This window comes from Monopterus albus, unplaced genomic scaffold (genome assembly GCF_001952655.1).
Source record: "Monopterus albus unplaced genomic scaffold, M_albus_1.0 scaffold304.1, whole genome shotgun sequence".
Classification (NCBI taxonomy): domain Eukaryota; kingdom Metazoa; phylum Chordata; class Actinopteri; order Synbranchiformes; family Synbranchidae; genus Monopterus; species Monopterus albus.
In genome coordinates this window covers 131438-155048 of record NW_018128184.1, presented here as the reverse complement: position 1 = coordinate 155048, position 23611 = coordinate 131438, and the positions used below count along the sequence as shown (strand labels likewise).

The window sequence follows — 23611 nt, the reverse complement described above, 5'->3', positions numbered from 1 at the left end:
AGAAGTTAGAAAACTGTTTTGGGAGCTCACAATGTGAGTATGAACATGTTTGAACAGTAATAGGAACCAAATTCAGTTTGGTCTAAAGGAGGAAAGAAGAATGAGTTTGTTCCACACGGACAGTTTAAACCGCCGGATATGACGTTTAGGGTGAAAACGTTGACTTTTTTTGCACAGTTGGCATGGGCTTCGGTGATAAACAAAGCTTTTGGGGTTAATTTATTCTCCTTTCTGTATTTTAATAGTTACTCCACGTTTGTTTTACGTTTTAAATGCCTTTCTAAGTCGTGATGGATAACGAAGTTCCTACTTGTTTTCTTTTGGGAGACGTTCACTTGCAAAATTGGAGACAATGAAGAGAAAAGTAGCCAAATTAAGACCGAGCCCCAATGAAGAGGCTCGGTTAATAAGAGAGGAGCATGAAAGGAGGAGAAAACTGCGCATACAGCAGGTACTGGGCGGTGATAATACCAATACAAGTTGCATGTCGGTGTTCCGCTTCATTTCACGTCCGTGATTTCTGAGTAACGGGCAGTTTAGCCTATGTGAGGGAGGTTTCATTAAGGCAGGTTGCCAGTTAAGCCAATTAGGTCTGCAGTTTCAAAAAGTATTAATCGATTGGTTAATGGTTTAGTCAGTCATTTAAAACGTGCTATTTACATACCACAGCGGGGCCTCCAGTTCGCTTGTTTTGTCTGACCAGCAGTCCAAAACCAAACGATAATCAATAGATCAATAGATCATCCTTTTATGATAAAGAAAATCTGTAAATACATTATTATTATTACTAAAAGGAGAGTTCATCACACACATTTTGTTAAATTAAGACTGAGTGTGCATGCGCATTTTGCTGTGATTTCCAGGTGCGGGAGCAGCAGCGGTACATTTCTCTGCAGATCTGCCGAGAGGTGCAGCAGAGACGGCAGCTGGAGCTGGAGCAGCTGGCGGAGCAGCTGAGGCAAGACTGGGAGCAACAGCAGAGGGAGAAGCTTAATACGCTTCAGAGGTTGTACCAGGAGAGCCTCCAGCTTCTCGGGCAGGGACACAGGAGTGCAAAAGAAAATGTAAGAAAAGACGGGTCTAAAACAAGGAACACAGCAGCTATACCTGGTCTTCATTAGCCAGAGGTCTAATTGTTGAGTGAAGACAATACCTGTTAATAAAGCTATTACAGCCTTCGGGGACAGTTTAGTTACTGTACAGTTAGTTTCTCAGTGCAAACAACATGTAAGATGAATTTGGAGAAACTGAAAGACCAAACTCATGAGAAACCAGAATATGGACAAAACCATCAAATTATAATAACCTAGAAATCAATCCTTCCATCCATTATCTATACTGCTTATTCCTGGAGAGGGTTGTTGGGGGGCTGGAGCCAATCCCAGCTGATGTTGGGGGAGAGGCGAGGTCCACCCTGGACAGGATGCCAGGACTGACATGTAGACAAATAACCACACACACACTCACACTCACTCCTATGGGCAGTTTAGTCACCAGTCAACCCAAGCTGCATGTCTTTGGACTGTGGGAGGAAGCTGGAGAGAACCCACACAGGCGCAGGGAGAACATGGAGACTGCACACAGAAAGGCCCCGGGTCAGCTGGGGCTCAAACCCAGAACCTTGTTGCGGTGACACGACAGCGCTATCCGCTGTGCCACCCACAGTCAGTACAGCATCCAATTGGATTTTTGTGTGATTTTGATTTATTTCTATAAGGAACCTGACTTAGCAGCTCTTGCTCAGAGGAAGGAGGAGAATTACACCAAAGCAGAGGAGCGTTATCGAGAAGCCCTGAAAGAGCTCAAATCACAGAGGCTTAAAGACCATGAGATGCACATGCGGTGAGCAGCGTCACAAAAATGAGTTTGGAAGATGTTTACATGCTGAATTTCATCAAAATGAACTGAGCATTAAACTTCTTTGCTTTTTGGTAGCTCCATCAATGCCAGGAAGATGGCACTACAGACTGAAAAGGAAAGGGCAGCGAAGGTGGCCAGTCTCCCGCCGCCTCCACCAAACCCCATTCAGGTGATTTTCCAATCAGTAACATTAATTACACTGTTTTCTGTAAGCTTTTTGTCTGTGGTAAGAATCAGTCTGGCACAGTGTTGTGAAGGTTTTGACTAAAAGAGGGTGAAGCATTAAAGATATGTGATTAATCTATTTGAAGGAGGAGGAAATGTGGCAGCCGATTCAGAAATCTGGGTCCAGGCTAGTCTGCTTGTGCATGTTCACAAATTAGGTGTGTTTTGACTTAGGCCAGATCCCTCCTCCTGTTTATTGGCCTTACATACAAATAAACTACCAACTTAGAAAATAAAAGAGAGACAGGGACATACACGTGTGTCAAACTAAATGGAAACCCAAACAGTTTTACTTGCTCTGTGGTCACATAGTAGATAAAAGTACAATTGATAAAGAATTCCCAGCCACACTCAGATAGTGTGCTGCTGATTGTTAAAATGTTGGTGTGCATGAGCAGTTTTATTAAAACGGCCGTACTAATGTGAGCATGCTGTTAGTGAAGCACCTTGTTCAACACCTTAGCTGTGGCTGAGTAAACACCATGTGTCCATCATCCTCCAGAGGTGCTATCATATTCAGTTATTTTTAACTAGAACATGGACGGTTCACCTTTTTGAAACAAACTGGTTTTTCCTTTCCAGCGCCAGCCGGTCAGATTGGATCCTGTTTACAAAATAAAACAAGCTTTTTAAGTTGTGCGGTTTAGGTTCTGGGTGAAGTCAAGGTAACATAGTATTCTCTTGTTCAAGCAGTACATCGATTCCAAGAAGCCACATGTAGTAAAGAAATCGGATGTGAGCGCCTTCGCTGCCACGCATTACCACATGCCTGTGAGCACAGTGGACAGAGAGGTGGACACACAGCAGGTAAGTCCTCCGATTACTGTAGGAACCCAACCCCATAGTTTGTTAGTCCCCCTTCGAACAGAGTGGCCTGATCTGTAGAGGTGTCCACAGCCTAGTGCCCATGAGGAAGCTGAGCTGGAAGTGAGGAGACTGCAGGACTTACAGAGGGAGGAGAAAAGGAGGAGAGAGGAGCAGCTGGAGAAGGCTCGTCTCAGAGGGAAGCAGGCTCTGCGCAGGGAACAGCTCGTGCAGGTACAACTTACCTGTTACCCGACAACAGCACAGCAGCATTCACCTAAGAAAGAAGACTGAGCTTTTATGTAATGGATTATAGTGGTTTGTGTTAAAGATGCACCGATTGCAGTTTTCTTGGCTGATTCCAATATCTGAATTTCTTTTAAGTCGGACCTGCCAGCTCTGATTTTCTTTTTCTAAGAACTGCAGTTGACAGCATACACAGACATTTTTGTTACTTTTCTTTAATTGTAATAAAAATAAAACATTAAAGTTTTACATTTTACATCTTTCTCAATCTTTTTTTTACAGACTTCCAACTAAAACTGTCGTGCCTCTAAATCTGATGGGCACATAATTGGAAATCAGAGTGATCGGCCAGTCTCATTGACAACCGGCCATTTCCGATCAGTGCATCATTAGTTTGTGATATTGGGAGAATAAGGTTGCTTTGTCTCTGTTATTACATTAGAAGGGTAAAAAGATTTCTCCTAAGCCGTTTAATGGTGTTGCATCAGAATGTCAAGGTGGTGTGTTGTAAAAGGAGACAATCAGTCCTTAGGCTGAACACGTTATTTTGTTTTTGGTGTCTCCTTCAGGATCGTGAGCGCTTGCTTGTTGAACTCGAGCACATGCAGCAGACTGACCTGCTGAGGAGGAGACAGCAGGTATCACAGATGCCTCCTCAGATTTTCCAGCCACTCTATAAGAGACAGGAGATGAGGGAGGACTTCCAGCGGGAGATGGAGTTTGCCTTTGAGGACATGTATACTGGAGAGAGGAGTAAGAGCTGCTCAGTCACGCAGTAGTTTTCTGTGAATGTGTTTTGTAACAAAGAGACACAAAAACAGTTGATGTGCCACCAGTTTTCAGATCTGTAGCTTTTTTAGAACCATGCAGATACTTTTGAAGTAGCCAGAAGGTGGCGCTCTGTAAGTGGAACTTTTCATTGTGTTGAGTTTTAGTTGTATTTTTGCATAGGAAAATCACATTTTTACTGGATCCTCTTTAAACCTCGTGTGTATGATGCCAGGGGTTAAAGGTGACCTAGTGGTCCAGTTGATGCCCGAGCCTCTGCCAGCTCAGTCCGCAGGCAGCCAGGACCAAGAGCTGGATGTCACGCTGGATGAAGTCGCTACACCGGAAACAGAAGAAACACAACATGACACAGAGCAAGAATCCGGAAGCAGTGAGCAGGAAGCATCTGCTGAAGGTGGGGAGAAGCACCGGGTCCACAGAAAACCAGAACTCATTAGTTTTTAATGGTTGTTCTCAAAATGTGTTAAGCACAATGAAAATGTTACTTTCTTATTTGCTTCAAGTCATTATACAGATCTCAGTTTATTCTAAGATACTATAAGCAAGGACAAGCATCTTACCGGTACCAGCCCTGAACACAGGCTCATTGTCCTGTGTGATAATCTTAACCTCTAGAGTCCCTGCGTCCTCATATGAGGACCGCACAGCTTGGGTTTCCAAAGCTCAGGACTCTAGAGGTTAATGTATTTTCCTCAGAAACTGTCTTTACCAAGCCAGAACAACATTGAATGTGTTTTTTCTTGCAGTGAAGCCTTCCAAACCTGCTGCTCGACGGGCCCTGAAGAAACTCCTGGATCGTATCAGGAGCCAGAGGAGCCAGTGGACTGACCATAACAGTCATGTCCCGGCTGCTGATTCACCCGCCGCCACCAGTGATCTGATCCCAGAGCGGGACACGACCATTGACACCGGCTCGTTGACCAGCGAGGAGAGGGACAGACCGCCTCCTACCAGGCTCCTTCAGCCTGCACGCTCCCCACCAGGTACGTCCTCAGCTGTAAGAGAATGAGTGTAGAAGGACGAACACAATGTGATAAAGGTCTTATTTCGATATTACAACATCTGGAGATGTTTTTGCCCATTGCTTTGATTTTGACATAATTTTGGCCCCATTTCTGTTCTAAATTATTCTCATTGCTAAAATAATTGATCACATTGTTTAATCATTTAATCTCTTAAAAAAAACCTTATGGTCAAAGTGATGCAGTTTGATTGCTAAGTTATATGACATCTGTGTTTCCTGTGGTCAGTTCATTGTCTCATGTTTGAGCTCAATTATGTACATTTATGCACCTGAATAAGAAGCCTAGTTGTTTAGCTGTTGTGAGATAATCATTTTGTTTTTCCTGTAATTAATTCGAGCAGCCTTGGGAATGACAGAGCACCCATCTGCAGATCCTCTCCTTCCCGGTGTACTTCCCAACAGAATCCAAGAATTTGAAGAAGAACAAAAGAAGAGGGTACATGCTGATTCCTTTTATCACATTGAATGAAAGCAGAGAAATAGAACAAGCAGACTGCTTTATGTCACACTCAGGCACCAGCACCCAGCTAAACCTGTTCATTCTAACATAACTGGTCCACTGGACACTGTGTCTTCAACAAATCCTCTCACTCTATAGTCACTGTGTAAGCTTTCAAAGCACCAGAAGCCTGGTTCTATTGTTACCCAATAGCTTCAAGTGTGTTTGGTGATTGGTCATAGTCATTGGCTCCAGGTGTTCCTCTTTACTTCATTAGTCCAGCTTCTGTCTAGAGCAGGAGTGTGCTGGGCAGGTCCTCATGACTCCACATCTCCTTCTACATTACAATGAAACAACAGTAGACCTTAGCTTCATTTCCTGCTTTGGAGACAAAACACTGGAAATGTTTTCTTAAAAAAAACAAAAAAACAAAAGCAAAGTGGAGTTGAGCGTAATGTGGGCAGGTGGATGTTGTGTGTACACCCAGCAGAGGAACACGGGCCTCACTCTGGGATGGCTGGAAGGGTGAACACCGAGTGCCTGATTGCACCTGTTCAGGAACTAGACAGTTTTTACTATGAACTCTCACTTTTTAGGCAAACCACAAAGTATCAGCTTGTGTTATCTTAAAAACAACTGATGCCTCAAAGGTTTTTTCTCCACTCCACAGTGCAGTGTCAGTGTAGAAGCTTAGCTGAAAGCTGGGTTTATGATCAACCTTATAGGTAATGTGTGGACGCCTGCAGCTTGGCAGGTCCCTGTTTGTAAACCTTTCTTTATTTGCAGGAAAAGGAACTCGAGAAGGAGAAGCAGCAGCAGATGGTCTTGCTCCAGGAGCTGGACGAGCAGAAGGCCAAACTGGAGCAGATGCTGCTTGAAGCTCAGCAGGAGAGAGAACATCTGAAGACTGCTGTGACACAGGAAGTCCCTGTTAACCAGCTAGGAGTGCCTGTCCGTGATCTGGAAGTCACCTCTGTCACGCCTGGTCCAGCCACTGAGGTAGGCTCACTTTGTCACTTGTCCTTTTCTTTCTGATCTATTAATATGCAGGGTTCCTTCTTGGTTTGCAGGTGGCTTAGGCACTTCCTTTTTTAAATTATTCAGCTTTGTTATTACTATTAACCGACATGTTTACGGGTTTTGACTTCTGTGATAAATACTTGTTCCCTGCACATCTGCACTCCACAGCTGGTGCCTCCTGCAGCTGAAGACGACCACAGCAGGAGGATCAGAGAATACCAACTACGCCTGCTGGAACAAAACAGGTGTGTTAAAGCCTGAACTGCTTTTTGTCATTAGCCATTCTCTTGGGCCACCATCTCAGTAGGTGACACAATGGTTGTGTAACTCTTACCTCTGTTATATTTGTCACAGATTCCTTAGAGACAGCAGTTTTAGAGGAGATGCTGCAGCTTGTGAAGCCTCAAACATCTGATATCTGCAGTGTAAATAACTTGACTACACTTGTTAATCATATGACCATCTTTTCTTTTAGAGTTCACAAGAGGTCAGTGGAAGTAGCCCGCCAGCGCCTGGAGGAATACCAACGTGCACTACGAATTCGTTTCAACACGAAGTCCACATCACTGCTGCCTGCTGTGGTGGCGCCAGGCCTCAGTCAGCCACCTCTGCACAAAACCCAGTCTGTTACACTCTCTACTGCTCCTGCAGTGCCTGATTACATCCATGCTAAACCACAAACCTCTGTGGAGGTTCCCACCAGAAACTCTGACATGTTGGCTTCATCTCTCCATGTTCCTGGCTCTAGTCTGAGAGTAGGATCCGAGTTGCTGCCGGATGAAGTGGAATCTATTTCTAATGGTAACCAGAGACGGGATGTCACTGCCTGGCTGACTGACAACATCATGGAGAGAGTAACCGGGCACCTTCCAGAGAGAGTGAGGCCCTCTTCGGTCACCACGGCGCCCCTGCCTTATAGACCATCCACAACACATCAGTCATCCAGCGTCTCACTCCAGTCTGCCTCTGAGCCCGTCCGAGCCATGAGCCCAAACATCACAAGTGGCGCACATATGGCTCCAGAACATGCGGGTGCTAAGCCTAGGACCTTGCTGCATGGCGATCTGCAGACAGGGTCCCTGAGCTCCAGAGAGGACGACATGGAGGAGCAGAGACGAGAGCTGCAGGAAGTCCAGAGACGGGTGCTGGAGCAGAGGGAGGAAGTGACACTGCGACAAAGGCAGCAAGAAGAGCAGCGTCAGAGACGAGAAGTGGAGATGCAGCAGATGAGGCAACAAAAGGAGACGCTACAGGCTCTGATTCTTACTGATACACAAGTGAGTGACAGAAGTGTTACTGCTTTGCTGGCAACGTTCCAGGACAAATCGCATTTGCTTCTGCACAATTCTAATCTAAACCCAAGAGAGCAGCATGCCATGAAGTACTAAGTGGAACTCTCCCCTCTCAGCTGAAATGTTTGAGCCTCTGACATTGTGAGGACCAACTCTGGTGAAATGTACAGCACCAAAGCTACAGTGTACTGAAAAATAACTTCCCTGGTGTATTTCTCCACACAGCCAGTTCCAGAGGCTGCAGGTGAAGCGATGGGTTCAGAGAGCATCAGTCGCCTCAAACTACTTGCATCACTGCTCAGAGCTATAGAAGAGTCTAATGGAGGAACGTTATCGCATCTAGAAGACCCTCAGGAGGCAGATGGCGCCCGTCAACAGCCGCCATCTAGCAGTGGTGAGAAAGGTAACAGACGTGTTAGATTGCAGAGCTTTTGTCCACTTTTTGATTTCTGTTTCATGTCTTTACCCTTTTGTTTCCCATTTGTCCTTTTTGTTAACTACTCATTCTTTATATTCACTGGATGGTTTACACATTTGCCATTAAGCTCCATCTCCTAAAACATTAGCTTGTTTTCAACACTCAGCCCTGTACTTCTGAATGACATACATTCAAAGTCACATGTAACACTGCTGCTCTTTTGTTCTGTTTAGATACAGTTACCCAGAGCAGGGTTTCTGCTGGACCTTTCTCAGCATCAGTCCTCCCCTCAGGACTTCTCTCTCCTCCTCAAACAGCGAATCCCCCACTGACTCGCATCAGGCCAGGAATCATGGGCATGATGTGTGAACAGCATGAGCTCAGTGCTATTCAAGAGGTGGAGACGCCCATCGACACAAGCCAAGTCACAGGTCAGCTCAACCCCAGAGCACATGAATAACTGACATTATCATTAAAAGGCTGCTGTCTGGGGTTTAGGGATTATCATGTCAGATTACAGAAAGGAATGGCAGCTGACCGGATTGTTGTTGTTTCCTTTCTCCAGGCCTGGAGGATAGCGTGGCGGTTCCTTCACACACTGTAGACAGGGATCCACAGGAGGAATCTGGCTCAGGGACGTCCAACCATCTCATCTGGAGAGAGCGGCTGCTGATGGGAGCAGGGACATCTCCAGAATCCTCCGAGCCTGGTATGTAGAGGTGGAGAGTGAGCAGCTAAAGGCTGCAGACTGGGGGTAAAATGGTAATATCTGATTAAAACAACAACAACAGGGTGAAGATGAACATCTTTCCACTTGCTGGAACACTGTTTTCCAGATTCACCACTTTCCTCTGACTCGGGGAGAGGAGCCGACTACTCTGGTGGTGCAGTCACAAGCCACAGATCCTGGACAGAGGTAAACTAAAGATGTTCCAGACTTTGTACTGACTCTTTCCTTCCTTTGTAAGGCTGATTAGAAAGTTACCAGGGGAGGACTGGTTTTGTTTAGCATGCAGTGAAAGAGCATCTGTTACGTTTTGGTCCTGTGCATTTGGAGTAATGCTCCTGCACTGACCCTACTGTAGCAGCATTCTCTACAGAGATCACCAGTATCAACAAAACTACGGCGCTTTTTGAATTTTAGAGTCTGAAATGACGCCTTTCTCTGCATATCGGTGCCATGTTGTCAGACTGTGGTACCCTCTGAGGTTCACATGCTGTGGATCAGTGATGAAAAGTAGCCAAATCTGAGCGCCGGGGTGAAGCCTGCCTCAGCCCGTGATTATACTGGACTCGAGGAGCTTTATTAGTTAGCTTGTTGTTGTTTTGAGGGAGAGGTGTGTGTGTGTGTGTGTGTGTGTGTGTGGGTGGGAGGGTGTGTATGTGTGTGTGTGTGTGTTATGTCTGGGTGTGTTTTGGGGTCTGTGTACTGAGCAATGATGTAAAACGATTTGACCTGAATTGTATTTAATTAAAATACATTTCATGATGGTTTCTACACTTGAACTGAGCTCAGTGAGTTTGTGCTTGTACACGTCGTAAACCAAATACAAGTCTGAACATCATTTCACTACAAATGGAGAAAATACTTCATTATGAGTAACTTAAATGCTGAAACTTTAAAAGGCAAATAAACCAAAATATGAACCAAAGTATGATGGATGAACATTAAGCCAGTAATGGTCCTTAACACTTTTACTTTGTGCCTGTGGGGGTTTGTGTGTCAGTCTCTACGTAGGCTTGCGGATTCCGACAGCTTCTCATCCACCACCATCTCCACCGGCAGCTACATCACCACCGATCCTGACCAGAACCCTGGTGAGGAACAGCATGACTGTCTCTCGTAGCACGTGGCACTTTGTTCTTGTTTTCAATTTTTTTCCGACCTGTGAAGCTTTAAGTATTGACCTGCCCTTATCAACATGAGTTGGTTGGTTCTACGTTACGGAGTAGAGAACCTGATGCTGTGCTTCAGCGCTGTAGGCAGACCTGTGAGGTGCTGCTGTCCATGAGCGGGGTTTGTTATGTCTGTCCATCTTTAAGGTTAGGGTTACATACTGTACACAGGACCCACACTGTCTGTAGACACCAGACAACATGCTTGTAGTGTTTCTAACTTGGTTTCTAGACTAAATGTGCTGTTCTTCCTGTTTTTGTTCTGCCCGTTCTTCATTAGATAAATCCCCACCCACCATCCACCGTGAGGAACAAAGAAGAGAGACGGTTTTACCCGACTTCACTCCTTCCAGTCAAGGCTCCTGTACTGAGGACTGCTCGGCTGCTGCCTGTCTTGCCGGAGCTCTGTTTAATGACAGCAGCATCCAGCACATTATAGACAGATACAGGAGGGAGCTCAGCATCTGCCTGAGCACTTCTGGGAGAACCACAGGTATACTGCACACAGTTACTACAAGAATACAGCCTCTGTCTTCAGAGTTAGTTTGCTGCACTACTGTCAAACACCTTAGTATGTGAGCTTCACTGATAGACCCGGGGTGTGTTTGTGCGAGATGTCCTCTGACCATATCTGAAAATGGTAACATGCTAAGTAACACACCTGTCAAACTGCTGTGTGAGGAGGTGAGTTCGTCTGTTTTGGAAAGTCTCAAAAGATTTCTGGAGGAAACGTTTGTAGTAGTTTATTTGCACGTCAGTTATAGAACAACTCATCAGCATTCAGCTGGAGTTGTTTCAGTCTCCCTCGTGGCATTAAGTCCAATATTAAATAACTATTTTAGCTCTGTATCCGGCTCTTAGCTGCTAAATGCTCCATGATTATCACCAGCTTTTTAGAGCGTCTTCTCTGAAAACCGCTGCTTCCTGCTGCAGCTGACAAAGAGACTGTGGCAGCAGTGAGTCAATCAGAAGTCCAGGTGTGAGCCGGACTGTTAAACCGTACATAAAGCTGTGTAAAGCCAAGGAGAGCTGCAAATCAGCTGATCATTCTCTGTAGGTTTGGTCATCAATATGAATGACCCCTATATGTTGCTGGGTTTTAATACAAAAATATTTCTGATGTAGAACAGAAATGTAAAGATGAAATTCATAATTGATTAGCAATCATTTTCACTTTAAACTGGCCAAACTCGCTGACTGCACACAAGTCAGTACGTTATACATCAAGGTTGTATCATGTTAGTGCACAGTCTCTTTGCTGATCTGCAGATACTGAAGGCTCGTGTGTGCTGAAACCTGGCTCTCCAGTCTCACAGCAGTCTTTGGTCCAGGCCTCAGAGAGGAGGCCGGGGTGTGACAGCTCTGTGGGTCATCGGTCTCCTCCCTCGGACGCAGCACGGACACAAAGGAGTCTCCTGGTCAGTGGCAGATGGCAGCTCTAAACTGGTTTTCTTCTCTGCTCGTGTTTTCCATTTTATTTCAGACTTTCAGCTCATATTAGAAATGGAATCAGTAATAAATGTTTTCTGTAAAAGCACAGCATCCACCTGATGTTTTGTATCTGCTCCAGGAACAGAACAACATGGTCGATCCAACCCTGGAGCGTGTTACAGGCGAGGACTCAGAGCAAAACTCATTCAGACCTCTGATTGGCCAGATGGCAGACGAGTCATCCTGTCTCATCGGTGACCAAGGGGACTCGGCCATGGAGCAACTGGTCGGTCACCCATATGCTCACTCATCCGTGATTGGTCAGCTGCCAGGATGGGATTCCACTCTGAGTCGGATGATTGGTCGACTCTCCCACCAGTCCAGCTCTCATTGGCTGAGTGGGGGCCAGGAATTTTATACAGGTCAGCTGCTGGGTCAGACAGCGTTGGAGCGGTCGAGCACATGGATGGAAGGAGGTCAGGAGGACGACCAGATGAGGCCACTGGTCGGGGAGCTGGATGATCACAGTGCAAACTCAGGTACAAGCAGTGTTGTGTGCAGTAAGGTCGGAGCCCAACCTTCTCCTGGTTAGCTTGAATAATTTACTGGCAGCCATTTGTCTTTTTTACACTGTTTTATTGTTGAACTCCTGATTGATAATTAGAAATGAATTAATCACATGGACTTTGTTGCAGGCCTCTTTCTATCGTGAAGCATGCTCATCCATTTTCTCAAAGTGGTTAAAAAAGGCAGTGAGTTTATCGACTTGTGTGTTTGTAGGTGAAGGAACCTGTGTCGGTGTCTCAGCCGAGGCTCTTGTGCCATCAGGCCCAGTGCTGCCTCCTGCAGCCTCGTCACACAGGGCGTTTGTTCCAGGTGTGAATCCTCAACCACAGGAGCTGCAGAACCAAAGCAGGCCAATGGACCTGGGCTCTGAGAGGACCGAAGGTGAGGTGTAGAATATTCAAGCAATTAGTGAATCCCACAATGACACAAAGACCTTCTGACTGTTGAACCAGAGGGAGAATAGTCAGTTTGTGTGACCAAGGGGAGGTGTCAGAAGTTAAAACAAGAATTCGATATGTAAATGAAGGCGAAACTCGCCCAGATGTAACGCAGTATAAAACTGAAGTGCTCGTTTGAATGGCAAACAGTCCCTGGGTGAGAGAAGAATAGTTTAGTCCCTCCTGTGCCCCCTGCCTTCTAGATCGCACTGACAAAGAGAAGATAAATGCAGCTTGTAGAAACTGTCAGATAAAGCAATGCACTGCACAGAGCTAGCAGAGACGTGCTAACAGGACGGCATAGAGACATATACCGTTAAATAAAAGAACGTTGTCACATGTTTGATCCTATGTCGACACGCCCATAGTGATGGGCGCCAAATGGCAGAGGCGATGGTGTGCAACTTAACCGCTTTCAGTGCGTCTTCACTGTTGGACAGCGTCTCCACCACCATCATCTAAACACCACATGAGGGAACATCTGTTGGAAGGTGTTCATCCCTCCAGGAGGGTTCAGAGTTTTGGAGAGTCAAGGTGGAGCTGTTCTGGTGGCACGTGGTGGCCCAGTACCTCACTGGGACTCTGTGCTGGGTCATCTTCTCGTTTGTCGCCCGTCTGTACATCTGTAGTCTCAGTTTGTAGGTTAGGGCGAGTTTCATTTCGGGAATTTAAAGTAGACTAGAAGTCACATGATTTTACTTACCTATTTTCATGTCCACTGCTATTTCCAGTTTTTCATTCATTCCACCCACTGCTGGCTGAGGTCACCCACAATGACACAGCAGAGCCCTCCATGACCTTTCACCTGCCTGAACATGAAGTGCCCAACTCTCCGGAGGGACAGCCAGCCAGTGGGCCGTTCAATGTTTCAGTACCTTCTGAAGGGTCTGAGTTCCACACTGATGGCTCTGAATCACCACCTGAGCACCTTCGATCAGAGCAGCAGTCTGGCCATCTGACAACTTTACATGAATCCTTCTCCCACCTCATCACCTCCCAGTGCCATCCCCTTGACTCTGCCATCTTGGTGTCTCCCATCACGAGGACAGATATGGATCAGACGGTGTTGTGTCCGTTGGATTTAACCATGTGTGATGCTGCACCTGCTCTGTGCGTGCCTCAGCCAGAGGGACGGGGAGCAGACAGAGACTGCATCTCTGAAAGGCCTGGAGATCCAGCCCCATTCAGTGACCTCAATGCTGAAGAACATAAGTCTGAGCAGGGTTCAAACCTGAACAGTGATGGTCACGTTTCTGATAAGATAACGGTACGATTATGTTTTCTTGTTCAGATTGTTCTCATTAGAAGAACCATCAGCTTTCAGACATGGACTGTGTCATCATGCTACAGCTGCAGGTCGTCACTGGCTGAGTTGTGTACTTGTCCTCTCTCCCTGGAAATCAGGAAGTGGCCAGTGAGAAGGGGATCCTGGAGCAGTCCGAGATAACATTAGTGAGCCTGACAGACACCACGCTGCAGGACCAAGACACGGCCATCGCTGAGGAAGATGGAATGTGGGGAGACGAACATCCAGATGTGGTGAGGGAGGAAGGACAGATCAGCTGCCAGACAGAGGTATCTAGATCTAGTCTGTGTAGTACTGTGACTGTCTGTATGTGTTGTTGACATGTCTCTCTGATCTCTGAACATAAAACGTTGTCTACTACAGGGCTCACAGTTCACATCGTTGCCGGAGAAGATGGCAGAAGAAAAGAACCAGATGGATCCAGGTAAAAGTCACGATCACGATCTTAATGTATCCAACTGAAATATGCTGTGTAAACAACTTCTGATTTAAATATGAATGTAGAAAGGAGGAATACCGAAAATACATAGTCAATTTCTTTTCTTCATTGCCTCCACTGGTGGACTCAGTATGGTTCCTGGAGGTCCAGTGGGGTCCCAGCCAAGAGCTGCAGGAGGTCTGCCAGCAGAAACGCACAGCTCTGCTCCAGAGATCTTCTCGCAGGGTAGAAGAAATCAAAGCCAAAGCGGCTCTGGCCAAGGTTCAGCCTGACATCCAGGCTGGGTCTGAAGCCAGAGAGCAGTCTAAAGCTGGGGAATCTCAGCCACTCACCTGTGAGGCAAAGACTAAGTTGGGACCTCAGCATAAGACTAAGGACAAGTCAAAGGAAGCACCAGCTGAACAGCAGCAACCTGGTGAGGGACCTGCCTTCATCAAACAGAAGCCCCACCTTCCTTTTGACACTGCAATTCAAATGGTTTAAAATAGCACGAGCGCTACATTTGTATCATGGGTGGCCAAAAACTATACAGGCCACATGGTAGAGCTTTTGTTAGGTAAACATACTGTCAGCATTTGGTTTTTATTCTGGACGTCTGTAGGCTTCAACATGTACTTTGTACCAACATGAGTATCTGCACAGGTGATGACTCTTAGTGAACCGAATCAGTTTGAAAATATTCTTACTGTCGACTTTAATAATGAAACTTCCATTGTCCTGTTTTTCCCCAGTGAGTGATTCCAGGCAGAAGAAGGTGGACGAGATGAAGATTTACACAACAGAGCAAAGGAAACGGGAAGTTTCCAAGATGCACCAGAGAACTCGGAGGTACCGTCTTTGAACCTACCTCACTGTAGGGCTGGGCGACTAATCAAATGGTTTTTTTATTATGATTTTGAAATCGAAATAACCAAGATAAAACGATTATTGTGCTGCACTCCGTTTTGTCTTCCCCATCTCAGCATTTTTTTTGCTTGCACCAGGTGAAGTTGAAGATTACTTGTAACACTTGAGCTCATAACTGCACATGCAATAAAACTTCCACCGGTAAGAAGAGAAAATTACTAAGAGCAGTTTATCCAGAGACCTGCTAAATGAGTATAAACTTAGAGAAGTGATTATTTAAGCTTTGCGTGCAGTCTGTGGTCCACAGCCAGTTTAAGCTAATCATCATGAACACGATAAAATGAGAGATGATTAAGCGAGAGAGATCAATGCGGCTGTGAGCCCAGCGATCCTTTAGTTGTGACAGGCAATATTAACCTGAGGTAGCAAAGTTTTATTTGTAAAATAAATGTCGAGTAAGTAGTTTCCTCTGAACGGTCACAATTGGGTGGATGAAATACTTGATTTCTTTTTCAGTTGAATCATATTTAAAGTTCTAGTTCAATAAATCCATGATGCTTCCAAAGTCAAGGAGTAGTTGTGTTAAACAGGGATGCACCAGTACTACCTTTTTTTTCCCAGTACATTGGAGTACTTGATACAAAGACTTTGGCTTTACTTTTGTTGTCGTCACTTATCTTAAAAGATCCCTGGACCGCTGAAATTTCTCCTCTGCTGCCTAATGACTGACTCCGCCAGCGTGAGGTTAACGTTTTATTGCCATTGTTGCGTAGTATTGGACAACTTTTACGAGTACAGTACTAGGTGATGCTGGCATCGGTGTATCCCTAATGTTAATGTAATTGTGCAGTGAACTGTGAGAAGCTTAATACTACGCACTGAAACACGTTGCTTTCATTTCCAAACAATGCCTCAGCCACAGATATGTTTCTTACACTTGTGGTGTGATACGCTGTCTGCAGACTGTATGAGCAACTGGAGGAGGTGAAGCAGCAGAAAGCGATCAAGAGCAGACACGAAGCTTATGCAAACAACAGACTGAAGGCTAGAGAGTTCCACAAGGTTAAATGTTTTTAATTATAGTGCCGCTGATTAGAGAACTGCATAAACTGTTGTACTAACTGCCTGAACCAAGTTTGAGCTGATACAGGAATATTGTTCTCTTCACAGAAAACCTTACAGAAGCTTCGTGCCCAGCAGTCTCGCCGGTGACTGACGTTTGAATGTGTTCTAGTTTTACTTTGTTTTATCAATAAAGCATTTAAGTTATTTGAATCACTTCCTGTTTTTTTAACAAATATGCAGTCATAGGTTCAACTCTGCTAACTTTTCAATTGAGTTTAATAAGATTCATGAAGTCATTTACAGTCATATAAAACCAGCTGTTACAGCAATGAACCCAGAACAAATCCACAAAAGCAGAGTTCACACAGGGACGAGTGAGGTCAGTTCAGATTCAGCTCATGCCAAGTGCACGTTGCTGCAGGGGAATATAAAACAGTCATTTATTGCTGATCCTAGGACTGACATACCAAGCCAACATCAAGGAACTAGTGGCAACGAAGGCAGACTGCTGCATAGCCTCATCATCATTCATGACCTGTTACTAATCAAGTGTCTAAGGAGTTGCAAACAGCTTTGGGGTTGTCAGCAGTATGAGATCTGCAGTCCTAGTTCGTCGTCCTTTCCTTTTTTTGAAAGACTAATACAGAGTACTGCCACCTGCTGGTGTGGAGCGTTGTCGCCACTCACACAGGCACAGAACACACATGCTAGTTAGCCACTTTCTTGTTCCCATGGAGGTGAAGCAACTGTTGGCTTGGTCTCTGTCTGTTCTTAACCTAATTTTTTTTTTTTTAATAGTTTCGTGTCGATGCAGCATATAGCATCCTATTATCAAAAACTGCTCAAACAGTAATGGACAAACTACAGAAGGGCATTGCATTCACCAAAGGGAAAAAAAAAGGGATCTTTTCTTGTAATTATGATTTACTATCATAATTGGATATTGTCCTTGTATCTGTATTCCCTTCGTAGCCACAATCTGGATTCTGAGACAGTAAATCATAGTCTTCCAGTCCCATCTGCTCACAATAGTTGAACAGGAATTAAAGCCTCACTTTTAGTTCTATTATCACAGTCTCAGTCTAGACAAACAGAAACATGTTCCCTTCCACACAAAAGGCCACAATGGAGGAATAAAACAGCAGCGTTTGAGCTAATCTGAACTTTACCTCAGTCACAGTTAGAGTTTGGAATAAGCTACAGTCTTGGGACTCTTCTTCTCCATGGCGGCCTGTGCTGATTTTATCACATCCTGAGTCTGAAGCATGCTCATGTTCCACGTGGCCTGGTCAGGACGAACAAGGTAGTGATGGTGTTCAGTCAGCAACTTCACGGGGTGGGAGAATTTTATTTAATTTTTTCAAGGTGGATGATGTTCTTACCATGTAGTCCAGTCCCTCTGCCACACCGTGGTCTCGGGAGTAGATCAGGTTGACTTTGGTGCCCTGCACAGCGACGGGGCTACGACCAGCAATCTCCCCGGCCATCTCCAGAGCTCCGGCCATCATGGCCTCCTTGTCTGCAAACACTCGGCTGGAGCAAAAAAGTGCAGAGCATTTAAACATGTTAGACATCACGACAGACTAGCTTCTTCATACTGCTGACAGATCTACAGTCATGATCGTGTTCCATAGTCAGAACGCAGTTTGATCAGAAACGTGCTTTACACTATATATTCATGTATAATACACACATTCATCTGAGGAGGGAATGACCGTTTTCCTTTTTAATTCATATACAATTTCCTTGATTGAGAACAGCTTTTAAATACAGCGTTGCATTTTTTTAAATCTTAGTTTTAGGCGGTACTGCAGTAGACTAGCACTTTAGATTTAACATGATTTATGAGCTTGTGATCTATTATAAAGCTCAGTTTCTACATTATGAATCCTGATTTGTTGTAGGATTTAGATCATCAGTTTTGTTTTACTGGTATCAGACCTTTCCTCTGGTTCTGTGGTCACAAGCTGCCACGTTACCTGGTGCACGTGGCTCAGGCTGAGTCAGTCTAATCCCACAGTCCTGCAGTAAATCTCCCTTCATGCAGGTGGTCATGTTCAGTTTGTGCTGTTGTTCACCTACACTGTTATACATAGAGGTGAACTACAGTACCTGTACTTCACTGGGATTCATTTAGATGATCTGCATAACCGTTAGGATCTAATGAAGCTCCCCACCACAGCTGGTCACTGTTTGACTGACACTGACAAAATGAATAGTAACTGCAGTTTTAATACAGCAAAATCTTTACCTGACCAGTCCGCTGCTCTTGGCCTCGTCTGAATACATCTTCCTAGCGGTCAGTGCCAACTCATTCACCAGGCTGGAGAAAATGGGAGTCGCTCACATCAGAACAAGAACCTATTACATCCAGAAAGGGTTTAACACAGAACATTAACAAGGAAACTCCCGGTTTATATCTTACTTCTGTCTGTTATCTTGCCATCAGGTCTGAGAAATGCCATGTAAACTGTTTGTGTCGTTTCTTTTCCTAAACAATTTTGTCTTTATTTCCTGGTTCAGAGGGTTTGAACCAGGAACCAGCTGGGCAGCTGCTCTGGTGTGTGACTGTTACCAGTGGAGCCTGTACAGAACTGTGGAAAGGTTTTAGGCACTGTAGATGTTCACATTCTCCATCATTAAACCCATTGTGGCAAATAGGAGGTCACACCAAATATTAATCTGATTTAGGGTTGTTTTTTTTATTCTGCTGCACTTTATATGATAGTTGATCAAATTAATGGCATCATTTTTGAAAGCACCCCGACTCTTAGTGCCTTAAAACCTTTACCATGTCTACACTATCGTCTGAACTTCATATTCCGTTTTGGGAAACTTTAAATACTTTGCACATCACATCACGTGTTCCTAAACAGCCTGCAGAACTAAGCAGGAAGTGTAACCTCACTGTCAGCCTGTGGTGGTCTGAAGCAGCCAGTCTACCTGCGGCTGCCGAAGACTTTAGGAAGCCTCTGGAGAGTCCCGACGTCTGCTGCGAGTCCAATGTCCACTTCCTGTCAAGTCCAACACAAAGAGACACTGAGGCAGCGTCTATCAGAGAGTATCAGAAGATTCACCTGTGTCCTCTAACACAGCTAAGAGTCCATTCATTCATTCTCTTTATTGCATATCACTGAACAGGGTTGTGGGGATGCTGGAGCCATTCCCAGCTGACATTGGGCGAGAGGCAGGGTCCACCCTGGACAGGTCGCTAGTCTATCACAGGGCCGACATGTAGACAAACCACATGCAAACTCCACACAAAAAGGCCCCGGGTCGACCTGGGCTCGAGCCTGGAACCTTCTTGCTAACCACTGTGCCGCCACAGCTAGGAGTCTATGATACCCCGGTCTATTCAGGTCTTTCTTATATATTAACCGTTTATGCTTGTTAAATTAAAATGCTATATGTCCTTTATTTCACTGTGCATGAAGATGAATGTGATGGTACCGTTTTCATTCACTTATTATTTAGTTTATATGAAGCCCAGAAACGGGTTGGCAGACAAGTCCAAATTATAACTGAACACATCAATAGCAGGTATTGGTCATTAATCAGAATAGAACATGACGCTTTGTCTTTTACTTTCATTCATTTAATAAATTATTCCCATTTTCTTCACATGTCCAAACTATGAAGCTTACTCTACGTACCTTCACCTGGAACCAGGCGTCCTGGGTACACAGCCGAATGTCGCAGGCTGTGATCAAGTCGACACCTGCAACAACATTCACAGTGAAAAGGACAGTGTGTAAACTCACTGAACCTTTTCACGTCTCTGCTTCGTTATCCAGTGCCATCAGTTCATTCTCTGCAACAGCAGGTAGCTGAGCATTTCAACACCTTTACTGAGCGTCCTCTGGCTTTTTTTGACAACAGCGAACAAACTGTTCTAAATTTATCATGCACATTAAGTGAAAGGTAATGCTGGGATGTTTCTGCTGCCAATCAGAAGAGACGCAGTTAATGTCTGATGAAGTCTTTCTTACAACAACACAAAGGGCATGGTTACATGTCCTGTCGTCATCATAGTCTCCTCATGTTATTCTGAATAAGAGTGTAAAAGAAGTGACACTGACTTGTAAACCAAAGTCTGAACTTATGGTTTCACTATAACAATGTGTGGGTGACGATCTCACCTGCTCCAATACAGGCTCCGTGAACAGCCACCACAACAGGCTTTGGACACTAAAAGAAGAAAATAATCGTTTAAAAGGAAAATGCGGGGACCACCCGATGCCGTCATTGGAGCCCACATGCATCACCAAGTCAGTGACTGGTGTGACACGATTACAGCTGAAGCCATTAGCTGACTCATCGATCACAAGCACATAAATATACTAATAGGTAGGGCTGTGACATATCGTGTGATGACAGAAAAGCATATCGCTTCATGTTATGCTCATGATTATCATTTATTTTGTTGTGTTGCAAAGCACACTCCTTATGGCACAGATGAGGAAGGCAACACAAACATGGAGGAGAGTCATCGTGAGACAGAATGGAGTTTTTCTGAAACTCCGACCAGGTAACAAAACAAGGAGCTTGAACCTAAGAGAGGGGTTACTTCTGTCGTATGGATGCAGTTTGGGTATGAAAAGTCTGACATGGACTGAGAGGGTTCTGGCTGCAGGCCACAGGAAGGCGGAACAGGACGTCCAACCCACCTTGACAAACCAAGGGAATAAAATCTGCCCTCATTTGTGAGTAGACAGCCACTCAAGTGGATAGTTGATAATAAAAGGCTAAAAGGCTTTTTCTAATAAAAAATGATTGTTTGTTACAGTCCTATTTATAATTAGTGTGATGAACACAGCACTCTTCAGGTCTGACCTTCTCTATGACGGAGAACGTTTCCTGATACTTGGTGATGATTCTTCTCAAGTTCCAGGAAATTCTGGCTGTGTCTTCGCCCTCTGGCTGCAGGATGTCACCGGCCAAGTCCATCAGGTCGATTCCTGAACAGTAACACAAGGCAGAGCATAAATCAGGCTCCTCTATCAAAGCAGTGCCTTTACAAATGTTACCGTGGTGATACCCACCGGAGGTGAAGATCTTTCCTGCTCCAGAAACCACCACCACTCTGCAGTCTGGGTCTCCAGTGATCGCGTTAAAGCAGTCCACCATCTCGCTGGGAGAAAAACATGCCGACAGTTCAACACAGCCACTACTGTTATTCTAGTTATTTAATATCTTTATACATACAACACGATAGTGCACTTTTAAGTTAGCGCTGTGTAAATTATCAATACCTTTGTGATACAACCACTAGACCACCTCTCAGACAGTCTTAATGAGCAGTGGGTAAAAAATAATAATCACATTTTTAATGATCCAATATTGATTGAACAAAAATTCATTCACATTGATGACATATGGTGATTTATCTGACGTAACTTTCTGAACTGAACTCAAGTCAGTGCCGACATCCAGCCTGAACACAGAGCAGTTGTTTATAACTATTTAACTTGAGTGTCTCTTTCAACAAACACAGAGTCAGTGCTGGATGTAACGTAACAACAATAATCATGTGTTTGTGCTGCAGCTGCTGTGGATGAACTGAAACAGGTTCCTGCCTCGAGAAAGCTTTGTTCATGCTGTTGCGCTTGTCGGGGCGGTGAAGTTCCACGTGTGTGATGGACTCTGCAGGGTGACTGATGGCCAAGGTGGTGTAAAGAGGGGTGGGGTTGCCAGAAGACGACATGGCCCTGAGCACCGTGCGACTGGGCAGCTGCAAACCTCCGTCTGAGAAGAAAGATGCAATAATAACACCACAATGAGCGTGTCCAGGAAAAAACTCCAACAACAGGATGTCAAACAACAACAACAATAATAATAATAACAACTAAAATTCTAAATAATCTGATACAGATTACGAAGATTTGATGATTAACTTTGACTCTCACTGAGTTATTGAACTATTAGTTGGATGTGGAAAAAAATCCTAAAAACACAAGGTGGGTGGGTTTCACTGGTTTGGGATTAAAAAATAAATCAGTTAATCAAAGGAATAATAACAGATCAATAATGAAAATAATCACTGTTTGTAGCTCTAACCCAGGGTACTTTCCTCTGTACTACAATAAAAACAGAAAAATAAAGTAAACTAAACCTCTGCTTTGGCTTTGGATTAGAATTTGGTACAGCCATTATTCAGGCCTTTTATTCACTCGTGTTACTACATTTATATTTAAAAATCTTCAAAAATATATATAAAACTCAATTTGTGGATTTCACATAAAATGAACCGGCAACAATTTGGGGGCTGCAACTAACAATAATTTTTATTGTCATTGAATCTGCAAATGATTCTTTCAATTACTATTTTGGCTCTAAAATGTACCACAGCCCAAGCAGACATCTTTATGTGTTATATGGCCAACAGATGATTTATAATCCTGTGTGACAAAGAAAAGCATCAAATCCTCACATTTGAGAAAAAACAGACATTTTTCACTTTGCTTAAAATAATTACTCAAATGACTATTTAATTACAAAACAGTTGCTAACATATTTTCTGCCATCTGACAAATTGTTGCAGCTCTATGGTATTTTAGTTATTGACTTGTGTAAATTTAAAGCAAAGTTACCAAGTATGTCCCAATTCCAGCTTCTCAGTTGCAGGATTTTCTACTTTGTTTTGGTGATAAATATTTTTAGATTGTGGTTCTGTTGTTCAATTTAATGCCATCCGACTAAACCATTAATTGGTTAACAAAGAAGATAATTGGCATTCTAATTGTTCATGCACACTATTTATCATATTAGTTGCTGCTCTTGTGTAAAGTCTGACAAATATTTGAGCCCAACAGATATAACGTTACACAACAATGGCTGCCTCGTATGTGACCTTTCGCCTACATCGCAAGCTAAAGCTTTGGTTTCCCTCAGTTATATAAATATACAAACTAGCACAAGCTGACATTAGTGACAGTCATTTGTATAACATCATGTGCACATTGAATTTACAACACTGTATTTTTCTTAATGACATGACAAACCAGACAGTTATCACATTACTTACATTTTGTGAAAGCTGCTTTAACAATGACTGAGAACATAGCTCCTAAACTTTGAGTCTGTACGTCAGTTAGCAGCTAGCGTTAGCCTGGAGCTACGCCGACGCTAGTCAATGACAACGTGTAATTTACCCCTTGTTTGCTAATTTATCCCACGGGCCTGCTACAGGACGGTACACCACGACGTACAAACAACGTCACTGACATGAGCGAACAAATTGTTAAATAAATGCCAGTGCAGACTGACATAAGTACGGAAGAGTATTAGGGCGACTGCATAATTTTTTTTTTTTTAATTCTGACTTTATTCTCAGAATTCTGACATTAATCTCAGAATTCTGACTTTATTCTCAGAATTCTAACTTTAATCTCAGAATTCTGACTTTAATCTCAGCAGTATGGGTACCTGTAGGGATCCAAGTTCAGTGAGTGCCTTTGAGTCATGCTGGAGAGGAGCTACGTGCTGCCCAGAAAATGTCGGATTTAAG

General features: G+C 44.2%; 2 protein-coding genes across 5 annotated transcripts; one reads left to right on the top strand and one right to left on the bottom strand.

Annotated features, from left to right (window-relative positions):
- Positions 1-112: 112 nt before the first annotated feature.
- cep295 (centrosomal protein 295) lies at positions 113-16894 on the top strand. 2 transcript variants are annotated; one of them, XM_020623536.1, is made up of 30 exons: positions 113-451; positions 864-1064; positions 1718-1842; positions 1936-2029; positions 2779-2892; positions 2983-3123; positions 3705-3888; positions 4139-4318; positions 4671-4907; positions 5290-5384; positions 6174-6386; positions 6576-6652; positions 6883-7029; positions 7156-7684; positions 7925-8102; positions 8351-8548; positions 8683-8826; positions 8954-9033; positions 9845-9935; positions 10294-10506; positions 11283-11431; positions 11584-11983; positions 12225-12392; positions 13180-13715; positions 13853-14023; positions 14118-14178; positions 14324-14608; positions 14925-15021; positions 16002-16101; positions 16210-16894. In XM_020623536.1, exons 1-30 carry the CDS (start codon positions 353-355, stop codon positions 16249-16251), a joined length of 5349 nt encoding a protein of 1782 aa, XP_020479192.1. In that variant the 5' UTR covers positions 113-352; the 3' UTR covers positions 16252-16894. The 2 variants fall into 2 exon arrangements, with proteins under 2 accessions (XP_020479192.1, XP_020479191.1); XM_020623535.1 differs by having other exon boundaries at positions 6883-7684.
- ech1 (enoyl CoA hydratase 1, peroxisomal) lies at positions 16363-23322 on the bottom strand. 3 transcript variants are annotated; one of them, XM_020623538.1, is made up of 11 exons: positions 23129-23316; positions 21681-21849; positions 21147-21235; positions 20938-21062; positions 20244-20292; positions 19758-19822; positions 19048-19118; positions 18356-18427; positions 17487-17637; positions 17274-17389; positions 16363-16519 (listed from the first exon to the last, which is right to left on the bottom strand). In XM_020623538.1, exons 1-10 carry the CDS (start codon positions 23163-23165, stop codon positions 17285-17287), a joined length of 933 nt encoding a protein of 310 aa, XP_020479194.1. In that variant the 5' UTR covers positions 23166-23316; the 3' UTR covers positions 16363-16519; positions 17274-17284. The 3 variants fall into 3 exon arrangements, with proteins under 3 accessions (XP_020479194.1, XP_020479195.1, XP_020479193.1); XM_020623539.1 differs by having other exon boundaries at positions 16363-17389; positions 23256-23322; XM_020623537.1 differs by having other exon boundaries at positions 16363-17389.
- Between the last annotated feature and the right edge of the window lie 289 nt (positions 23323-23611).

Excerpts from the sequence above, each read along its gene's own strand:
- cep295 (XM_020623535.1), top strand. The coding sequence starts at position 353 with ATGAAGAGAAAAGTAGCCAAATTAAGACCGAGCCCCAATGAAGAGGCT. Across the intron at positions 6,653-6,882 it reads CGCCTGCTGGAACAAAACAG|AGTTCACAAGAGGTCAGTGG; the intron begins GTGTGTTAAAGC and ends CTTTTCTTTTAG. Across the intron at positions 8,549-8,682 it reads CGACACAAGCCAAGTCACAG|GCCTGGAGGATAGCGTGGCG; the intron begins GTCAGCTCAACC and ends TCCTTTCTCCAG.
- ech1 (XM_020623537.1), bottom strand. The coding sequence starts at position 23,165 with ATGTTCTCAGTCATTGTTAAAGCAGCTTTCACAAAAT. Across the intron at positions 21,236-21,680 it reads ATGAACAAAGCTTTCTCGAG|CGAGATGGTGGACTGCTTTA; the intron begins GCAGGAACCTGT and ends TTTTTCTCCCAG. Across the intron at positions 17,390-17,486 it reads CAGAGGGACTGGACTACATG|GCCACGTGGAACATGAGCAT; the intron begins GTAAGAACATCA and ends CGTCCTGACCAG.